This window comes from Leopardus geoffroyi, chromosome C3, assembly GCF_018350155.1.
Source record: "Leopardus geoffroyi isolate Oge1 chromosome C3, O.geoffroyi_Oge1_pat1.0, whole genome shotgun sequence".
Classification (NCBI taxonomy): Eukaryota; Metazoa; Chordata; class Mammalia; order Carnivora; family Felidae; genus Leopardus; species Leopardus geoffroyi.
Window position 1 is genome coordinate 46,887,127 of NC_059338.1, and position 18,190 is coordinate 46,905,316.

Genomic DNA, 18,190 nt, shown 5'->3' on the forward strand with positions numbered 1-18,190 from the left:
GATTATTGTTATTATTATTACTACTACGTCTACTATATTTCTTATAAAATGATGACATTAATAGTTTTTGCAAACAGCATCAAAAATATAAGTTTAAAATATTTGTAAGGAGGTACTATAGTTTCTTCATACTGTTACCAGGGTATTTTCAATTTTACTTTCTTTTGTCCATAGGTATAGGATGACCTCAGAAGGTACCTTATTTATCAAAAATGCAGTTCCCAAAGATGCAGGGATTTATGGTTGCCTGGCAAGTAATGCAGCTGGAACAGACAAACAGACTTCTACCCTTAGATATATTGGCAAGTATAATCAGTTTAAAAAGCAATTAAAATAGGATGCATATCATATCAAGCAATGTAAAAGTACTTTTCTGAAAATTAATATTAGGAATCAGTTATAACCAGTCTTATAATTGATTGTTTATTTCACACATTAATTAAAGCAAATATTGTAACATTTAAGTTAAAAGTTCAGGGAGTGGATAGCTTCATTCAGTAGAAATCTAGGAGGCTTACGTCTTGTGGTAGAGTCCCAGATTGTCTACAAAGTCCATCTTTCCATGGCTTTTCTGTTCTTTGCAATATTTTGCTTACATATTAATAAATTCTATATCCTTTCTAGTTTACCTCAACTTCCATTTTATAGTTTTAACTTATATTTAAAGCTTTATAGTATTTCTATAGTAATGACATATTTATAACATTTATGTCATTTATCCTGTCTAGCTGTTATTTCACTTTGCATCTTCAGTTTTTCCCCTCCAAACTCAAGCATTTATTGAGGATGCATTTTGTGATAATTATAATAAATATTCCATAATAAAATGTATAATAACATATAATATATAATCTAACATATTTTAATATAATCATATACTCTAATATATAACAGAATAGAGTATTTCTTTTAATTTGGTCTTTCTTAAATAAAGGACAAGGACATGACATGTTCAGTGTTAGTTTGTAATTGTGAATAATTAATGGCTAGCAGTCTACCCTGCCATTTATGGTAAGGTAGTGAAACTGGCAGTGGAGAGTAAGAAAGCTACAATAAAAATTAAGAATTGTAATTTGGTGTGTATAGATGAGGGAGGTAGCAAAAGTGTTGTAAATATCAAAGCTGAAAGCATAGAAAGAAGTGGTCTTCATTGATAGAAATGAGGAAGGCACATGGTAAGTTTGGAAGATTAGAGAAGAGATAGACAGTGGGACTGTAGAAAGCGGGTTGAAATAGATTCTGAATCATAGACACAAATTTCAGTTCATTCACAAAGAAGCTAAAATAGTTGACCCACTTATTCACCTTATTAATTGCCCAGAGTATCTAAAATTGTGGAATGTGAAATAAAAGATGTATGTTATGAAGTCCTTACTTTTTGAGAGCCTGCATAATGAGAATGGCTATACATAGAGATATAGAAGAAAGCAGACAGACTAGTACTATAGCAGAGGACTGGTGGAGAGGAAGATTAATTCTGACTGGGAATTTGTAAAGATTTCTCAAAGGACGCAGGACTTAAGCTCAGTCTGGAGGAACAAGTGGGATTAGAAGAGTTGTGGCAAAGGGCATTTCAGGCAGAGGAAACAGCTTTGCAAAAACAGGAAGATAGGAGAGGGTAGGGGGTGCTTTGGGCTACCATTTTGCTCTGTACCTTGTGATGAGTAAGAAAGTGTTATGGAAGGTAAGTTACAAGAGAAAGCTCTGTACCAGTGTATGATTTTTGAAAGCCAAACTAGAGAATTGTGGAATGAATTCACTGAAAGCTTTCTTTCTAGGAGAGGGATAACATGATCTTTGAGAAGTTAATTCAATTTCTTTTAAACTACTTCAGTTGAAATTAGAAAGTCCTAACATGCCCAGCTAAGAGAAAAATGTATGAGTGAACTCTAAAGAATTAGGCAAAGAAACTTAGAGAATGTATGTATTTAGCATCAAAGGCAAAAAGAGAATGGAGACTCTACTTTTTATAGATGGAACTTTTAGCCTTAGACTACAACCCTCTCTCTGTAGTGAAACATGAATATCCTTAAAATCACATAGAAAATATTACAAGAAATTCATCTACAATTATATTATCCTCATAATTTAGCCAAGTCAGCCTTATCATAGCTCTTTTGATATTTTTATTACTATTACTCTTCTCTCTGTTCCTTCAGTATTACTTACTATTTCTATAAGATGTGTTCAGATTTCTAAGATTTGTCTTTCCTTATATATCTCTTTTTTTTCATAAAGACCTTTCAATTAATTTCCTAATTTTTTGTACTCTTTTATCAGAATTATTTTTGCCTAATATATATTTTTGGCCTTAATAAATAATCTTTTCATCACACACATCTATCTATGAACACTTGCATTATAAGAGTTTCAATCTGTTTATAAACATTGAAATAACCACAAGCTCATAAATACTGGTAGATTTTGCTAAATTGGTTCATTCAGTGTAATCATGAACAAGGTCCACGTGGCACTGAGCCAGATGTTGACGATTTGCATGTTTGTTTTTTTCAGAAGCCCCGAAGTTGATCGTAGTTCAGAGCGAGCTCTTGGTTGCTCTTGGGGATACAACAGTTATGGAATGTAAAACTTCTGGTATTCCTCCACCTCGAGTTAAGTGGTTCAAAGGTACATTTCTTAAATATGTTCATGTCTGGTTCACTTGGTTTTGTTTTCTCTTTTAAAAAAATGATTTGTTAAAATTTTGTTTTGGTGTGTGACTTAGCAGCCCCATAAAATGTGTTTATGATCTCACTAGAGACAATAGTTCAAAATTCTGAACTCTAAATTTCAAGATTTGACATCTGGTGTGGATTATAGGACCGTGAAAATCAAAGCAGGAAAAGTTCGCCTTTGCTAATCCAGCTGAACATTCTCTTTGTTAGTTTAGGATTGTTTCCTGTAGAAAATTGTCCAAGAATACTCTGTTAACGTTTAAAATGGCTTTCCTGATTTCAATTCACTTAGAGATAATAGCTGTCACTATTAGAAAGTTTTCTAGATTCCCAAGGACACTTTCTATAAAGTGCTCAAAAAAAGACATAACATTAAAGCTTACAGGTAGTTGAAAGACAGTGTGATGGGCATCATCATGCATAGTAGATGTTTATATCAAGCATGGAAATTTTCTCCCTACATTCGTAACATAAAGATTACACCTTTGTGATTCTATAATAAAATAACAGTCATGTGTTGTTTGTCTTAGTAAGAATACTCTCGGGTCCTGGTCCAGGCTCAGATGCTGACAGTAGATATCTGTGTAAAACGTCCTGCTTCTGTTTCTGTCTCAGTTCTTCCAATATATGAGAAAGAAAAATTCCCGCAAACACTCTAACAGGGAGGGGTTGCTAGGATTATTGAGATGCTGTTTGCAAAATACTTTTTAATCTTCAGATGAAAAATGCTAAACAGTACAAAGAACTATTGTTGTGATTCTGTTTGTTAAATCACAGACATTCCCATAGCAACGGGTTGATGTCATAATCACAAAATTATGAATTCACCTCGGGTTCAAACTCTTGGGGAACATGAGGTGAAAAAGAAAGGCTTTATGTAGAAAACAAACACATTTAAATAATACAAATCAAAAACAGAAAAACTAGGAGGTAATGCTATTTTCATGGTTTTCTATGTTAAATGATTTTTTGTCTTCATGTTTTCTCTGATAAGAAAGTGTTTCTGGATTTGCTTCTTAATTAGGTTTATTTCAGTTACCATAAGCTGTAATTTTAGTTATTTAAAAATCTTAAGTCTTTGAATTACAAATGAAATAGATAATCAGTGTCAAAGTCACATCATAATTAAATAAATCCAGAAAAAAATGTGTTATAGAAGCAGTAGTTCTCTTTTTTAAAAGTCAATGTGACCTGCCGACTTCTCTGCCTGTAGATAGCAGAGTCACACAGAAAGTCTTTTATTTTCCCAAATTGAGGCTACTTTTCTGGGTAAACTTAGTCTTCATGTTAACCTGGGTCCCCTAAATGGCTTGGAAGGTAAGGAGGAGTTAGGGAGCCATGCAGTGACCACATGGAAGATTCTAGAATTGATTGTCTTTTAATTTTCTAAACCAAAGATGTTGAAGTTCAATGGGCCCATTTAAATATATTCCATTTCTCTCAGTTATGAAACAACAGAAATAGAATGTGGACGTTAAACACTGACGGACCAAATTAGAAGACATCCTCCAGTGTTCATCAACAGTATGCACAGTAGGCATAAACCCCAGAAATAGGCCAACCTACTGTCCTATCTGCACCAGGCAAGCATTTATTGCATATGCAGAGTCTGGATCATCAAGAACAAAATTAGAGGATAAACTCTGATGCAGACTGGTTCCAGAAAGAAAGGGGGAAGAGGCAGCTGGGCTCTCCTTTTCCACCTCTGCTAGGGATGAGACAATGGGAGGTTAGGGAAATCCTACCTTATGGAAACCAAGGGGTGAGGAAGAGTCCTTATCTTAACCAGAAGAATAACTTTTTCTTCATACCCCTTTTTCTAGCAATTCTGATTGGATATAGGTAGTGATTAATTGATTGTAAGAACACATGGAATCTGTCCTCTTAACAAATTTTGAAGTGTGCGATACAGCATGGTTAACTATGGGCACTTTGTTGCACAGTAGATCTCTAGAACTTACTCCTCTTGGATAATTGAAACTTCATACCTGTTGAAGAATATCTCATTTCCTTTGTCCCCAAACCCCTGGCACCTACCACTCATTAATAAGTTAATAAATTATATTCTATTCAGGCCATCAGAGAAAAGGAATTGCATAAGTACAAATACCTATAAAAATTTTGGATTTTTCATTTTAGAAATAAGCAACATATAGTGGGTTCAAAAAGAATAGAGACACTATCAAAATGTTTTATAGAGGGTATTTCTGGTGAAACATTAAAGAAAGTAGGTTTTTCAATTTAGATTGGTGGTTCTTAAGAGTAGTTGGGGGTTCCCCGTCATTTTTTTCAGGGAATCTCCGAGACTAAAATTACTTTCCTAATTATACTAACATATTATTTTTCTTTTTCATACTCATTGTCTCACAAGTGTATAGTGGAGTTTTTGGAGGGTACATGAAGTGTGATATCCAACAGAATGAATGCAGAAGCAACTATGAGCACTCAGCTGGCTTCTATTAAGCTAGACATTCTAGAAATTTGCAAAATGTGAAACACCACTCCTCACTAAATTTATCTTATTTTTGGAAAAATAATTAATTTCTCATAAAATATGTTCACTATGTTAAAATGTCATGAGTTTATTATAGAATAAATACATACATTTAAATTTTTTCAATTTCTAAAGTACTAAATACAAATAAATATAATCTATACAAAAAAAACCTCATTAAAGTCCCCAATAATTTATAAGAGTGTAAAAGGGGTTTGAAGGAAACATTTTTGAGAACCACTAATCCCCATCAACTATTTGAAAGGACCTTATGCCAGGGATAATGATTTCTCTGTTGTTAGCCTTTACATCCACAGAAACCAGAATTGAATTTAAAGTACAGCATAAAGTACCCTCTGCAGTGGTAATGATTGTTAAATCCTAGCATGGGTTGTCAGGAAAGTTTGTATATTTCACTCTGTAAAAATTCTAATCTTACCTAATATTAAAACTAAATAATCCCTATTCCATTACCATCTCAAAGTTCCATATTTCTCAATGGCTTCCTAATAATTTGATGACTAATTTAGTAGATGACTTGACTAAACTGGTGTTTCCCAATTTACATTTTCATTATTGCTATTCTTTTAACTTTTTTTTTTGAAAAAAAACCTACTAGCTAAAAGGTCTTGATTTTATCCTTTGACATAAACAAAAGAAATAAGGGAGAAGTAAATTCCAAAATTCTAAATGCATTTTAGTCCAAACATTCTAATACTTGATGAACAGCTAGGTCATATTGCATTCTCCCTTAGTGGGAGGAAAGTTTATGTCAACATCATCTGCTTTTATTTATGAAAGTTTCCCAGAGGCACATAGACACAGCTTTGGTTGCTTCTCTTATTCTCGTGTGGTATGTAGTAGCAAGCTTAAAAGGATGATTTGGGTTTTAAATATTGGAATGCTGAAAAATACTTTATTTTTGGCACTGATGGTCGTTTTTGCAATTTTTTTGTTTTCAAATTTATGGCTCCTTTGACCCCTTCTGTTCTCAAAATTATAAAAACAAAAACAAATATAATTGTCTGCTTGTTGCCCTGAGTCTGTTGATTGGTGATTTTTATAGTATTCTAGAGGATTACTTGTTCTGGGTTTCTCTCTCTCTCTCTCTCTCTCTCTCTCTCTTTTTTTTTTTTTTTTTTTTTTTTTTTTTTGTTAGAAGCTAAGTGAGATACTATGGTGGTCTTCAAAGCACATAGCTAGGGTAGTACATGACCTTTTGGAGAGCAGTTTTTTAGACTTGACATCTGGGCATGCTGTGCACCCCTAAGAGCAATGGCCTTCCAACCTCCAGGAAGATTTTAGGATCCCCACAGGAAGTTTGCTATTACTCTTTACAAAAAGGATGTGGACACTAAGATAGTATTAAAGATCCAGTAGTAGGTATTTTTTTTTTTATGAAACTGGCCATCCAGGTAATTACATTCTTGGGAGAGGAGTCACCCTGAAGGAGGAGAAACATAAGGAGAGACTAACCTAACTTACAGATTAGTTAAGGCATTGTTTTCCTTCATAGAGAAATGGTTCTCAGGGGATTGGAGGGGCTGAAGGGACACATAACATCAGAGACACACAGATAACTCAGACATAACTAATTTTTCTGCTGTCATTCTAGCCTCACACTGAGGTCAAACTCAATGCATGGTTTCATTTTCCACACATTTATTCCCTACCTGCCTCTTCGAGAAACCTGTAACTCCAACTTCAAGAACTTGATGAATAATATAGATTTTGTAGCGGTACTATGGGAAATTTCTATAAAACACTTCTTTCTGGCCATTGTTAGAAATTTCTCATCCAGGGGTGCCTGGGTGGCTCTGTCAGTTAAGCGGCCAACTCTTGGTTTCGGCTCAGGTCATGACCTCACAGTTTCGTGAGTTTGAGCCCCTCCTCGGCAGCTATACCTCTCACAAGACACTAACTGTGACAGCATTCAGCAAACCAAAAACCCGGTCCATTGACCAAACAAAGAACACCTGTAGTCTCCTAAGCACTTTCTTTTCTTTTTTTTTTTAACTAAAAAAAAAAGATTTATTTGGACCTGACAATATGTATACCAAAGAAATAATTATAATCAAAATGCATTAAACACTCCTATTTTATTTTATTTTTATTTTTTAATATGAAATTTATTGTCAAATTGGTTTCCATACAACACCCAGTGCTCATCCCAACAGGTGCCCTCCTCAATACTCATCACCCACCGTCCCCCCCCCCCCATCAACCCTCGGTTTGTTCTCAGTTTTTAAGACCTAAATAAGAATGAACTCTTCAAAGCTGTACTGGGAAGGACGAGGCTGGGGAGTGGGGTGTGGGAAAGGATGACAGCTGTCACTGTGGCTGTGTTAGGTAAGAAGGGAATGGGAAGATGAAGGTTGAAAAAAAGGTTTCTACCAGCTTTGTGGACCAGCTTAGGATCTCCTAAGCACTTTCTAAATAACTGAAATTCATCCTGCCACAAAGCTGGTAGAAACCTTTTTTCAGCCTTCATCTTCCCATTCCCTTCTTACCTAACACAGCCACAGTGACAGCTGCCATCCTTTCCCACCCCACTCCCCAACCTCGTCCTCCCCAGTATAGCTTTGAAGAGTTCTTTCTTATTTAGGTACATTCACAGTAGGAAATAGCTGGGGCCAGATTTTTGGCTCTTGGTTAGCACACAGAATCATACAGACTAATCAATCAGCTTAGTGCCAACAAACCCTTTGTCCTTTCTTTGCGTAAACATTGTTTAAGTGTCTGCGTTGTGCCAGACAACAGTATTGTAAAAACTTGACAGTTGATTTTCTTCAGCAGTCTTGAAATCAAACCAAGAGCAGAGTAAACTATGTAAATACTTTAGGGTTTAATGTTCTCTCTTTGTTTTGACCTAGGGGATCTTGAGCTGAGGCCCTCAACATTCCTCGTTATTGACCCTCTCTTGGGACTTTTGAAGATTCAAGAAACTCAAGACCTGGATGCTGGTGATTATATGTGTGTAGCTGTCAATGATGCTGGAAGAGCAGCTGGCAAGATAACTCTGGATGTTGGCTGTAAGCATCCAGCTCTGATAGACACATTTGGTTTTTTCCATGCTAATAACTCTGAAACATTTGGGTGGAAATGTTTGTCAGAAAGGACAAATGAGAGTTAGCGTCTCAGATTATTAATATAATCATGGTGGTAAGCATTTACCAAGTGCTTTCTATATACCATGCATTGTGCTAAGAACTTTTATATGCATTAGCTCATTTAACTCTCAGCAATCCTAAGACGAAGATACTATAAATATCTCCATTGTATAGATAAGAAAAAGGAGGCGTAACAAAGCTAAGTAACTTGACCAGTATCACAGAACTATGGAGGGGCAGAGCCTGGATATTTGAACCCAGGTAATCTGACATCAGAGACTATAAGCTTCACTGGAATATCATCTATTGCCAGACATTTTCGTAACAGGAGTCATCCGTTCGGACACAAAATTGCTAAGTATTAACATCTGGTGGCCAGAAATTAGACTTTGGCTCTAGACCATAATTTGGAGATGGTGATGATAGCAAAGGTAGCACATTGTGCTTTTATTTAAAAAAAATTTTTTTACTAGCAATTACTCCTCAAGTACTAACAACAAATAAATGTCAGTCACAATGTGAAGGATACAGCATGTGTATGACCACTGTCATCAGATTACTCAAGAAGTTTGGTTCTTTCTCCTTCTTTGTCTCTCTATGTCATGTTTCTTAAAAAATAATTGATACACAGTGTAGGAACACATGAAATAAAACAGAGCTTGCTTTGTATGAAAAGGAACCCGACAGCTTAATTCTAACAAATAATTCAAACATTGACGTTAGTTAAACTTATAAAATATGACATTGTCTTAAATTGTATTTTCATTTATGTATGATGATTTTCATGCCTCAGCTGTTTTTTTTTTAAACAAAAGTTGGGAACTATAAAGAAAATGCAGATTTTTTTTTTAGGATAAATGGTAATACAAACCATTCCAGTTCTATCTTAATTCTCTAAATGAATATCCTGGCCCTCCAAGCTTAATATGTTGTTTCATATATACTAATTTCTTTCCTCCTGGGATCTTTTATGGTCCCCTTGCTCCTGGGCTGTCTGGTGAACACTCTGTACTCTTGGTGATTATGCTCTTGGGGTAGAATCAACAGAGCTGGAAATGGCCATAAAGACCACTGTAGAATCTGTCTAAGGCACAGCAAAATGTGTTTGACTGTGACTAAAAGCTGAGGTTATTGAGAGAAGTGCCTTGGAAATAAGATTGGAATCTCTGGGGGGAGGATATCTGAAGTTAAAACACAAGGAATGCTTTTAGAAATGTAAGGCCCAAATGAAGAGGGTCACTTGGTGCAGAATTCTTGTTTCTAAGAAATATATAAAGTATCGTGTTTCAAATTCCCAACATTTTCTAGTTCTGCCTCTTCCTCTTTCCTGCTCAGGTATTTTATATTGACCCAACATCCTTCTAGAGTTGTCTGGCTTTAAGGAAGAATGAATTAGTCTGAGTAATTTTTCCCAGCAAAAGGGGAATGACACTCTCACCCCTCTCCAAGATTATGGAAAATATAAACAACATACACATTTCCTTGCTTACTTACTGCCTTCTTGATGATATTTTTAGTTTCTGAACTTTCCAGGTTCTCGCTGTTGACTAGTGAAAATCCATGTAGCCTTAGGGCTATCTGTGCTGGAGTGACTTGCATTGGATTAGGAAACATCCTAACCAATATTTTGTATTTATCCTCATTCCTTGAACTGAATTTTGTTTTATCTTCACTCATATTCAAGATCTTCACTCTCTATGACCTTTTCTTTTTTTTTTTTTAATTTTTCTTAACATTTATTGATTTTTGAGACAGAGCATGAACGGGGGAGGGTCAGAGAGAGAGGGAGACACAGAATCTGAAACAGGCTCCATGCTCTGAGCGGTCAGCACAGAGCCCGATGCGGGGCTTGAACTCACGGACCGCGAGATCATGACCTGAGCCGAAGTCGGACGCTTAACCGACTGAGCCACCCAGGCGCCCCACTATGACCTTTTCTAAAACAATGGCTTCTCAACTTTTATTCCAGTAATTGTTCTGTTGGAGCTATTAACATGAACTCAATTGTGTCCTTACTGTAACCATGATCATTAACAGTTGCTAGATAACTTCATTCTAACACCATCGCCATACATGCATCCATTATGCCTTAATAACTATCTCCTTACCCACCATTAGAATTCTGATCACTGTGGCTCACAAAGTTTGGTTAGACCTTTTCTGTCCACATAAAACTATGGTCCCATATCCTAGCAGACACAGGGTGTAACTGCTAAGGCCTGTGCAAATCACAGTTGCAGTGATGGTTGTGCTTGTCACTGTTAGGTTTAGAAGCAAACAAATGAAAAACCAAACTTTTCCTCAGAATTTATATAGTGGCTAAGAGAATGGGCTTTGGAGAGAGGCTGGGTTTTCTGCCTGACTTTTAAGAGTACCTACTGATACGTTGGTTATAAATTTGAAATGAAGCATCATCACCCATGTGCATTCAGCATTTCCATTGGTTACTGCTGTTCATCTAAAGCTGCTTAATGGCACATGTATCAAAAAAAATGAACTCCACAAATTGAATTACCATTCTGATTCTCTGCGTCTTAAAAAGTAATATAGCAATGCATATATAATAGTGGCATAGTATTTAAGATTAAGCATTGGGCTTTTAATATGAAAGTCACTGTTTCCAATTGATTTTCTTTAAAGGCTTGAGACAATTCAAGCCTTTACTACTACTATTAGTAGTAGTGCATAAAATTCATTTGAGTTCCAAAACTATCGGGCATAAATTTAAGTAGCTTATGACCTAAAAAGAAAAACATACCTTTATCCCTATCATGTAGCTGTTGGACTTTCAGATTGTTTTTGTGGGCCTATTACTTTGCATCAATAGGAGATCAAAAAAATAATAGTAATAAAGCTGTTCAATGTTATTGTTGAGTTATAGCTTCTTGTAGTGAGTCTCCTTTTTCCTGCTTCTCATTATCAGGGCTCTGAGTTATGGACATTTCAGGTCAAGAGGGAAAGTTACCAGTGCTTTCCATCCTTTTTTTAAAAAGACGTAGTGAATTGTGAAGTCATTTGGAAGAGAAGAAGATTGGCTACATCAAACAAAATGTTGGCCTGGCAGCGATTTTATTTGCAGCATTCCACACCACTCAGGGTTTGAGTCCTAGACTGCGGTTTTGTGTTTTGTGGTTTGCTAGAACCAAAACAGTGTGTTCAGCCATTTTAGGAAAGAAAATCTTTGACTAATGCAATGCTAGAGTTGCCCAAGTGGGTATACATTTAATTATCACCAAAGGAACCAGAATAATTTTATGCAATAGATTTTAGAGCAACATGGTCAATCTGTTTGTGACTTTCTGTTTTCAAAATGATGTATGTACACAGCCATATCTATCAGTGAGCGACAACAAAGCTGTACCATGCATTAATTTTACAGTTCTCAAGGGGTTTGCACGTAAATACTTAGGGGATCACAGTGATCCAGCATAATCCTGACAGGCTGTATGCAGAAGCTGATATTGAAATTAATAATAGTTTTATTAAGTTCTGGAGCTAATATTTAAAAAAAATTTTTTTTAATGTTTGTTTATTTCTGAGACAGAGAGAGACAGAGCATGAGTGGGGGAGAGGCAGAGAGAGAGGGAGACACAGAATCCGAAGCAGGCTCCAGGCTCTGAGCTGTCAGCCCAGAGCCCAATGCGGGGCTTGAACTCAAAAACTGTGAGATCATGACCTGAGCTGAAGTCAGTCGCTCAACCGACTGAGCCACCCAGGCGCCCCTGGAGCTAAGATTTAATGCATGAATTCAACAGTGTTTATAACTAGTGATAGTTAATATTTGGGTGATTACTACATGCTAAATGATTAATAAAGACCAGGTCTTTTAACAACACGAGATAGGAAACGTTATTATCTCCTTATTGTTCATAGAGAGATTTAGACTGAGGGAAGTAAAAGAATTTTCCAGTTTTGTAGACTAAGAAATAATGGAGCTGCCATTTAAAACCACCTAACGGACTGTAACATCTCTACGCAACACAGCCTCCTCTGAACAAACCCCGTGTTTTGTACTACAGTCACCACTGCCCCTTCCGTAGCCCTGTTAATCTGTTTACCATCCACCCAATATAACTCACTTGGAGTTCGAATTGGCCACAATCAAGAGTAGGAAGTATTTAGAAGGCTTCTTGGCTTGAGTTAGGAGTTGCTTCACTTTTGAGGTTTCCTTGTCACTGATGCTCTCTTGGCTCCTTACCGAGTGCCTGGTACTCTCATTTGCCTTGTATTCTGGTACCAGGATGTATATTCCCTAACCTTTTGCTTGTCTTGTACCTGACACTGTTCCCAAAGCTTCTTCACCACAGATGACTTCTCCTGTCTTAACCGAGTTTTATGGGCACAACTTGAGCTCTGCTTATCCTTTTCTAGTCCAGTTCATTCTTGGCTTTCTTACTTCTGAAAATTCTGATTTGTTTCCATTTTGACTGATGGCTATGTTCTGCTGTGTCAATAAGCTTGGTTTCCTCTCAAATGTCTGGTCAACCCCAGGCTTCTACATATCTTTTTGTTCTTCTGAAATTGATTTTCTGCCCCATTTCCACATCTACCTGCCCATACTCTGCATCTAACAGATCCTGAGACTTTTATAACCTCTATTTCTCCAAAAAGCAACTGGCTCTGGGATAAATGACTACTGTCAATGCAGAGAAAAGTAACTAGTCCTTTACACCTAGGATAGAAAAACAATGAGCTACTTTATGAATTGTTTTTAAAATATGTTTATTTTGCCTATGAATTTTATATGTCAGTTTCCCACATAGGTGGATTAAGAGAAATCTAAACACAGCTACTCTCCTTCTTGTTAAAAACATATTACATTGTGGATTTAATTTAATTTAATTTTATTTAGGCTCAATAAACCAACAGTAGGCTTCTGAAATTGCCATGTTTTTTTTCAAAAGATCAAGACCACATACACTTACATACATACACAAATGCATATACTACATTATTATTGAAGCATTTTAATATTGATTCACTCATTCACAGATATTGAGCAACGATGATAATGCACAAAGTACTAGGTTAGCTGCTATAAAAGATAAAATATGGTTGCAAACATAAACTCTCTAGGGAAAATCAAACACACAGTCTAATAAAAGGCTGGATAAGGCCATTGCCATGGAAGTGGTACAGAGTGAGTTTTGTACCTCACAGAAGGAGGGAGTCATGTCCATCTGGGAGGATGAGAGATGGCCTCAAAGAGGGACCTTTTGAACTGGACTAAAGAATTGTCAATATTTCAATAACCAGAGATCAGTTACCAACATTGCATTTGAGAGGGATGACTGTAACACAGGTACTGGTATGAAAATGGTTAATCCTTATTTAGAGAAGAGTAAAGAGTTCTGATGGTCCCTTGAATAAGATTTCTGTAGGTGAATAATGGGAGATGAGGCTGCAAGGTTAAAGGATATCCTTTAGCCTAGGTTAATAAAGCATTAATGCTGCTCAGGAGACAACTGTGCGTCCGAGTCTCAAAATTCCCAATGAGAAAGCAAGAAGTGATCTCCGCACCCATTTTTATTAGCTTGCTAAACACCTTGACTTCGAGCAGTTGTAGGAACTCATAGAAAAGGGGAGGCTGATAAAATGACAAAAAACTGTTACCAGTATCACCCTTGTTTTCAATCCTACCTCCAGTCTTCAATTCCATGTAACACTTAGCAAATCTGTGTGTCAATTTCTTCATCTATAAAATTCGAGTAATAATAATACTTACCCCACAGCGTTATTGTGAAGATCAAATGAGAAAATTAATGGAAAGTACCTATAACAGTACTTGCTTTGTAAGTGATAGTTGAATTCCTAAGCAATATTTAACCTTGACGTTACCAAGGATCCCTCTCTTGGGCTCCTCCTCTTAGAATCCAACATGAGCAGGTTTCATGAATTACTTCATGAATGCTTTAATAGCATTCTACCTCCTTGTCTGATGCCTCATACATCATTACTTATAAGTTCTGGGGAACTTACTTGGGCTGGCTGATAGCTTTCTCCTGTATTTCCTTCCCATGTTTTCCAAGTTGTGCCAACAACACATTTCTAATTCTTCCTCCTGGCTTCTGTGTTTACCTAAATTATGTGGATAACTGTAGCCTTTTAATCTATAATTTTATAATTTCTGAATCAGATTTTAACTCTAAGATATTAAGCTCTCATTATTCTCTTTTTATCAAATACTATATTCTGTTGTTATTATTGATTCTCAAGCTTAAATTCCTTTAATTAAAAAATGTAAAAAAAAAAACAAAAACAAAAAACAAACCAAAGGTGAAAGATACTGAGAAGCAAGAATGTGATATAGAGCAAAGATTTAATTTAGGATTAAATATTGTAGCTGGAGATACAGTGATCTGTTAAAGAATGTGCTCTAGTATAAATTAAGTCCTTTAAACCAGTAGGAGTTAAGTTTTGGAAAGTGTTAAAAATATTTCATTATAAGGCAAATTTATTTATAAGAAAGTTCAAAGATTTGAGCAGTATGACATTAACTAAAATTGAAAAGAAATTTCTAAAATGAAAGGTTCTCTTTATTTAAAGTAGTCTTGATTTAAATTCCCACTCTTGAATTCCACTCTCTTTATCGTTTGTCACTTTAAGGAAGTAGTTGAACTTCTTTGTGCCTCTATTCATTTATAAAGCAAAAAAAGAAATATCTGCTATTTCAATAGCATACAGGAGTAAAGGGTAAATTTATAATATTATGTGAACAATACCTGATTCAGATTCGATCTGTTGACATTTTAATAATTAAGTTCATATTTAATGTGCCTTTACACTGTCCCAACAACCTTTTTTTGTTTGTTTTAAATATCTTCTAGCACCTCCAGTTTTCATACAAGAACCTGCTGATGTGTCTATGGAAATTGGCTCAAATGTGACACTACCTTGCTATGTCCAGGGTTATCCAGAACCAAAGATTAAATGGCGGAGGTCAGACAACATGCCAATCTTCTCAAGACCCTTTTCAGTGAGTTCCATCAGCCAACTAAGAACAGGAGCTCTCTTTATTTCAAGTAGGTTAAAGGAAATATATTTTGTACAAGTATGCACATTTATTATACATTCATGTTTTATACACAGGGATTACTATGTGTAAAATTGTGAATTAGTCATAACACATTTTGTATTTGTTGGATTTCACTTTAAAATGGTGTTAAACTCTTATATTTTGGAATTGTCATAAGTTATATTTTATTCAAATGTATGTGATATCATAAAGGCTTGTGAAGCAATGTGACTTCTTCATATCTCACTGTTTCTTATTACAAATAGAGTCACCTGGGCCTCTAGGTGAATAAGTGATCACATTTTATTGACTCTTATACCAACTGCTGTATAGAAAGGTAAAATATTAAAATAGTAGTTAGTTAACTTTAATGAGTTATTTTTGACCAACAGTATATAACCATAGGGACTCTATACTCTATGGAAGCTCCTTGATTAAAAATTATATCCACCTGGAGTGTAAGATTTTTTAAAAAAGTACTCTATCATCCAAGAATTTTGCCTATAAGCTATTAAGCATTCAAATATTTGTAAATACTTTGTACTTTTTCAAATAATATTCAGAATGTTTGAATAGTGGCACTAGAGGAATAAAAACATTTAGTCAAGTAACTGATTTTTAAAGGGTAATTGTATCTTTGGGGTTATTTTGTAGAAAGCCTTCAGTAAGTGATTTCCATGTTTATTAACAATATTAAATGTACATTAGCCACTTAAACTTCCAAATATGAATTAAACTAATTAGAAGTGCTTAAGTGATTAGCTCTGGGCTAGGCTCTGTGGTTAAGACAGAAGTCTTATATGGGGTCCCCCACTTAGGCATTTTACAACCCACCATCTAAGGGGATGGCCACAAAAGTACCTACTGGGTCAGATTATGCAGGACCTGGAATGTGCAGGTGAAGAAATGCTTTTGATGAGGTAGAAAATAGCCCTCCAAGCTTCACTGCAGGACAACCCCTCTGCAGGATAAAAGATACGAAAATGGGGGAGGCTTACAGGGTTATACATGTGGGGTAATAATAGTGATGAGAAAAGCCTGGGTAACAAATTAGACCTGAAACAAATCAGTTAGAGGCGATGTAAAAAACGAAGAATGAAAGAGGGCAACATATTGACCAGTGGTTGCCTAACTGTCCACCTTAAACTATCTAGAAGGAAAGTAGAGATTAGAAACCATTTTCTGCAGTCTTATGTATTCCTATATAAATTAATCCAAGAGTTGATAATATGAAAAATATCTTGGGTAAAAACAATGTGACTTATTAACCAGATGATTTGGTGAATTTTCTTTTGCAAATGAATGTTTGCTGTTGTTGAGAGTGGATACTGCCTGAACTTACCAGATGTAATTCTGAAGTTATATGCCTATGGTTAACAAAGAAGTAGGAGCTTTGTCACTGCTCTTTATCTGAGATAAATGGAACTGTTCATAATGGAAAGCTACATTTTTCTCTGTCAAATCTTATCAGTAGATTAAACTGTGCTTATTTAGTGAAGATATTTGCAAGGATTATAATCATTTCCCTATTTAAAATCTTCTGTTGACTCCCTTGCTGCTCACAAGACAAACCACACTCTTTACAAGGCACCACACTCTGTCTTTAGCTTGACCCCTGACTATATCCACACAACCTGTAACCTAGTAGTCTTCATCCTGATCCCTTTAACACCCTCCTTAATTAAAAAATATTTTGTAATATCCTTCTTATTATCCTGAAACAAAGTCTATCTTTTTGACCTATCTACATAATAAAAACTCTTTTAATATCCAAAATGTAGTACAAAGGAAAATAAAGGAAAGTAATTTTTACTGAAATAATAGACATTTCAATAGATAAATCAGAAATGTCTACACAATATACATACATGTTTATGTGCATCACCATAAATTTGACAGCTCAAATGTAGACTGATACATGTAATTATTATATAATTATAAACAAAGCCATCAAACCCATGAATTTCCAGTGGGATCTTCAGAAGTCTTGCTGGATTTGGGATAATTGTTTTTCCATGAATCTGCCCTCTACATGGCCTACCTACTTCTTGCCCAGTAAATGCCAGTATGCTCCCCAATCATTGGGCCAACTGAAAAAACAAAAAACAAAAAACAAAAAACTCCCTTTCTCCCTTGCAAACCTTCAAAATACCCCCAAGGTGGTGCTGCAGCATCCATTGGTGGTGCAGCTTTACATTATTTGCACAGACCTTGATTTTTCAAGTCATGCTTTTGTCTTTGCAGCCCATTGGGCTTAGACTGCCCTTCCTCTCTTCTACCTGCTGTTTACAGTACAGCTTGTATATTACCTACTACGTGCATCCCTCCCTAATTCCTCTGCATGCCATCAGTCTCTCATGTCTCTGTGTCTCTGTGCTCCCACAGCTCATTGTTTCAAACTTGTATTACAGCGTTTATCACACTGTGGTGTGATTGTTGGTTCTTATGTATGTCTCCTCCTGTAGAATGGGAAGTAACAAAAGGCAATACACACACATTTTCCACCCACAAATTTGAGCATTGTGTCTGGCATGATTATGCTTCATAGATGGTGTTGAATGAGTAAACGATCTCTCTCTCTCTCTTTTTTTTTTTAGACTTATGGGCAAATGATAAAGGAACCTATATTTGTGAGGCAGAAAACCAGTTTGGAAAGATCCAGTCCCAGACAACAGTAACAGTGACAGGACTTGGTAAGATCAATTATGTGCTTAGCTATCACGTTCTTCCAAGTCATCAGACTTCTTTTATTACATCATCTCTTGTCTGTGCCACTTTAAACAAAGAAACAACAGGTAAATATTTGATTACTAGATTAGCCTCCTCTCCCCCACCCTATTTCATATTTCATGGGATGTTAGAACTGGAAATAACCTTACAGATCATCCTCTCCAAG

General features: G+C 35.8%; 1 protein-coding gene across 5 annotated transcripts in view; it reads left to right on the forward strand.

Annotated features, from left to right (window-relative positions):
• The window catches only part of HMCN1 (hemicentin 1), a 483,427-nt gene that overhangs the window by 228,031 nt on the left and 237,206 nt on the right, over positions 1-18,190 (forward strand). For all 5 annotated transcript variants that reach the window (XM_045452692.1, XM_045452695.1, XM_045452691.1 and 2 more), the window contains 5 exons: positions 175-302; positions 2,515-2,628; positions 8,043-8,201; positions 15,107-15,301; positions 17,892-17,987. In XM_045452692.1, the coding sequence (XP_045308648.1) occupies positions 175-302; positions 2,515-2,628; positions 8,043-8,201; positions 15,107-15,301; positions 17,892-17,987 (692 nt within the window). The remainder of the gene's footprint in view (positions 1-174; positions 303-2,514; positions 2,629-8,042; positions 8,202-15,106; positions 15,302-17,891; positions 17,988-18,190) is intronic.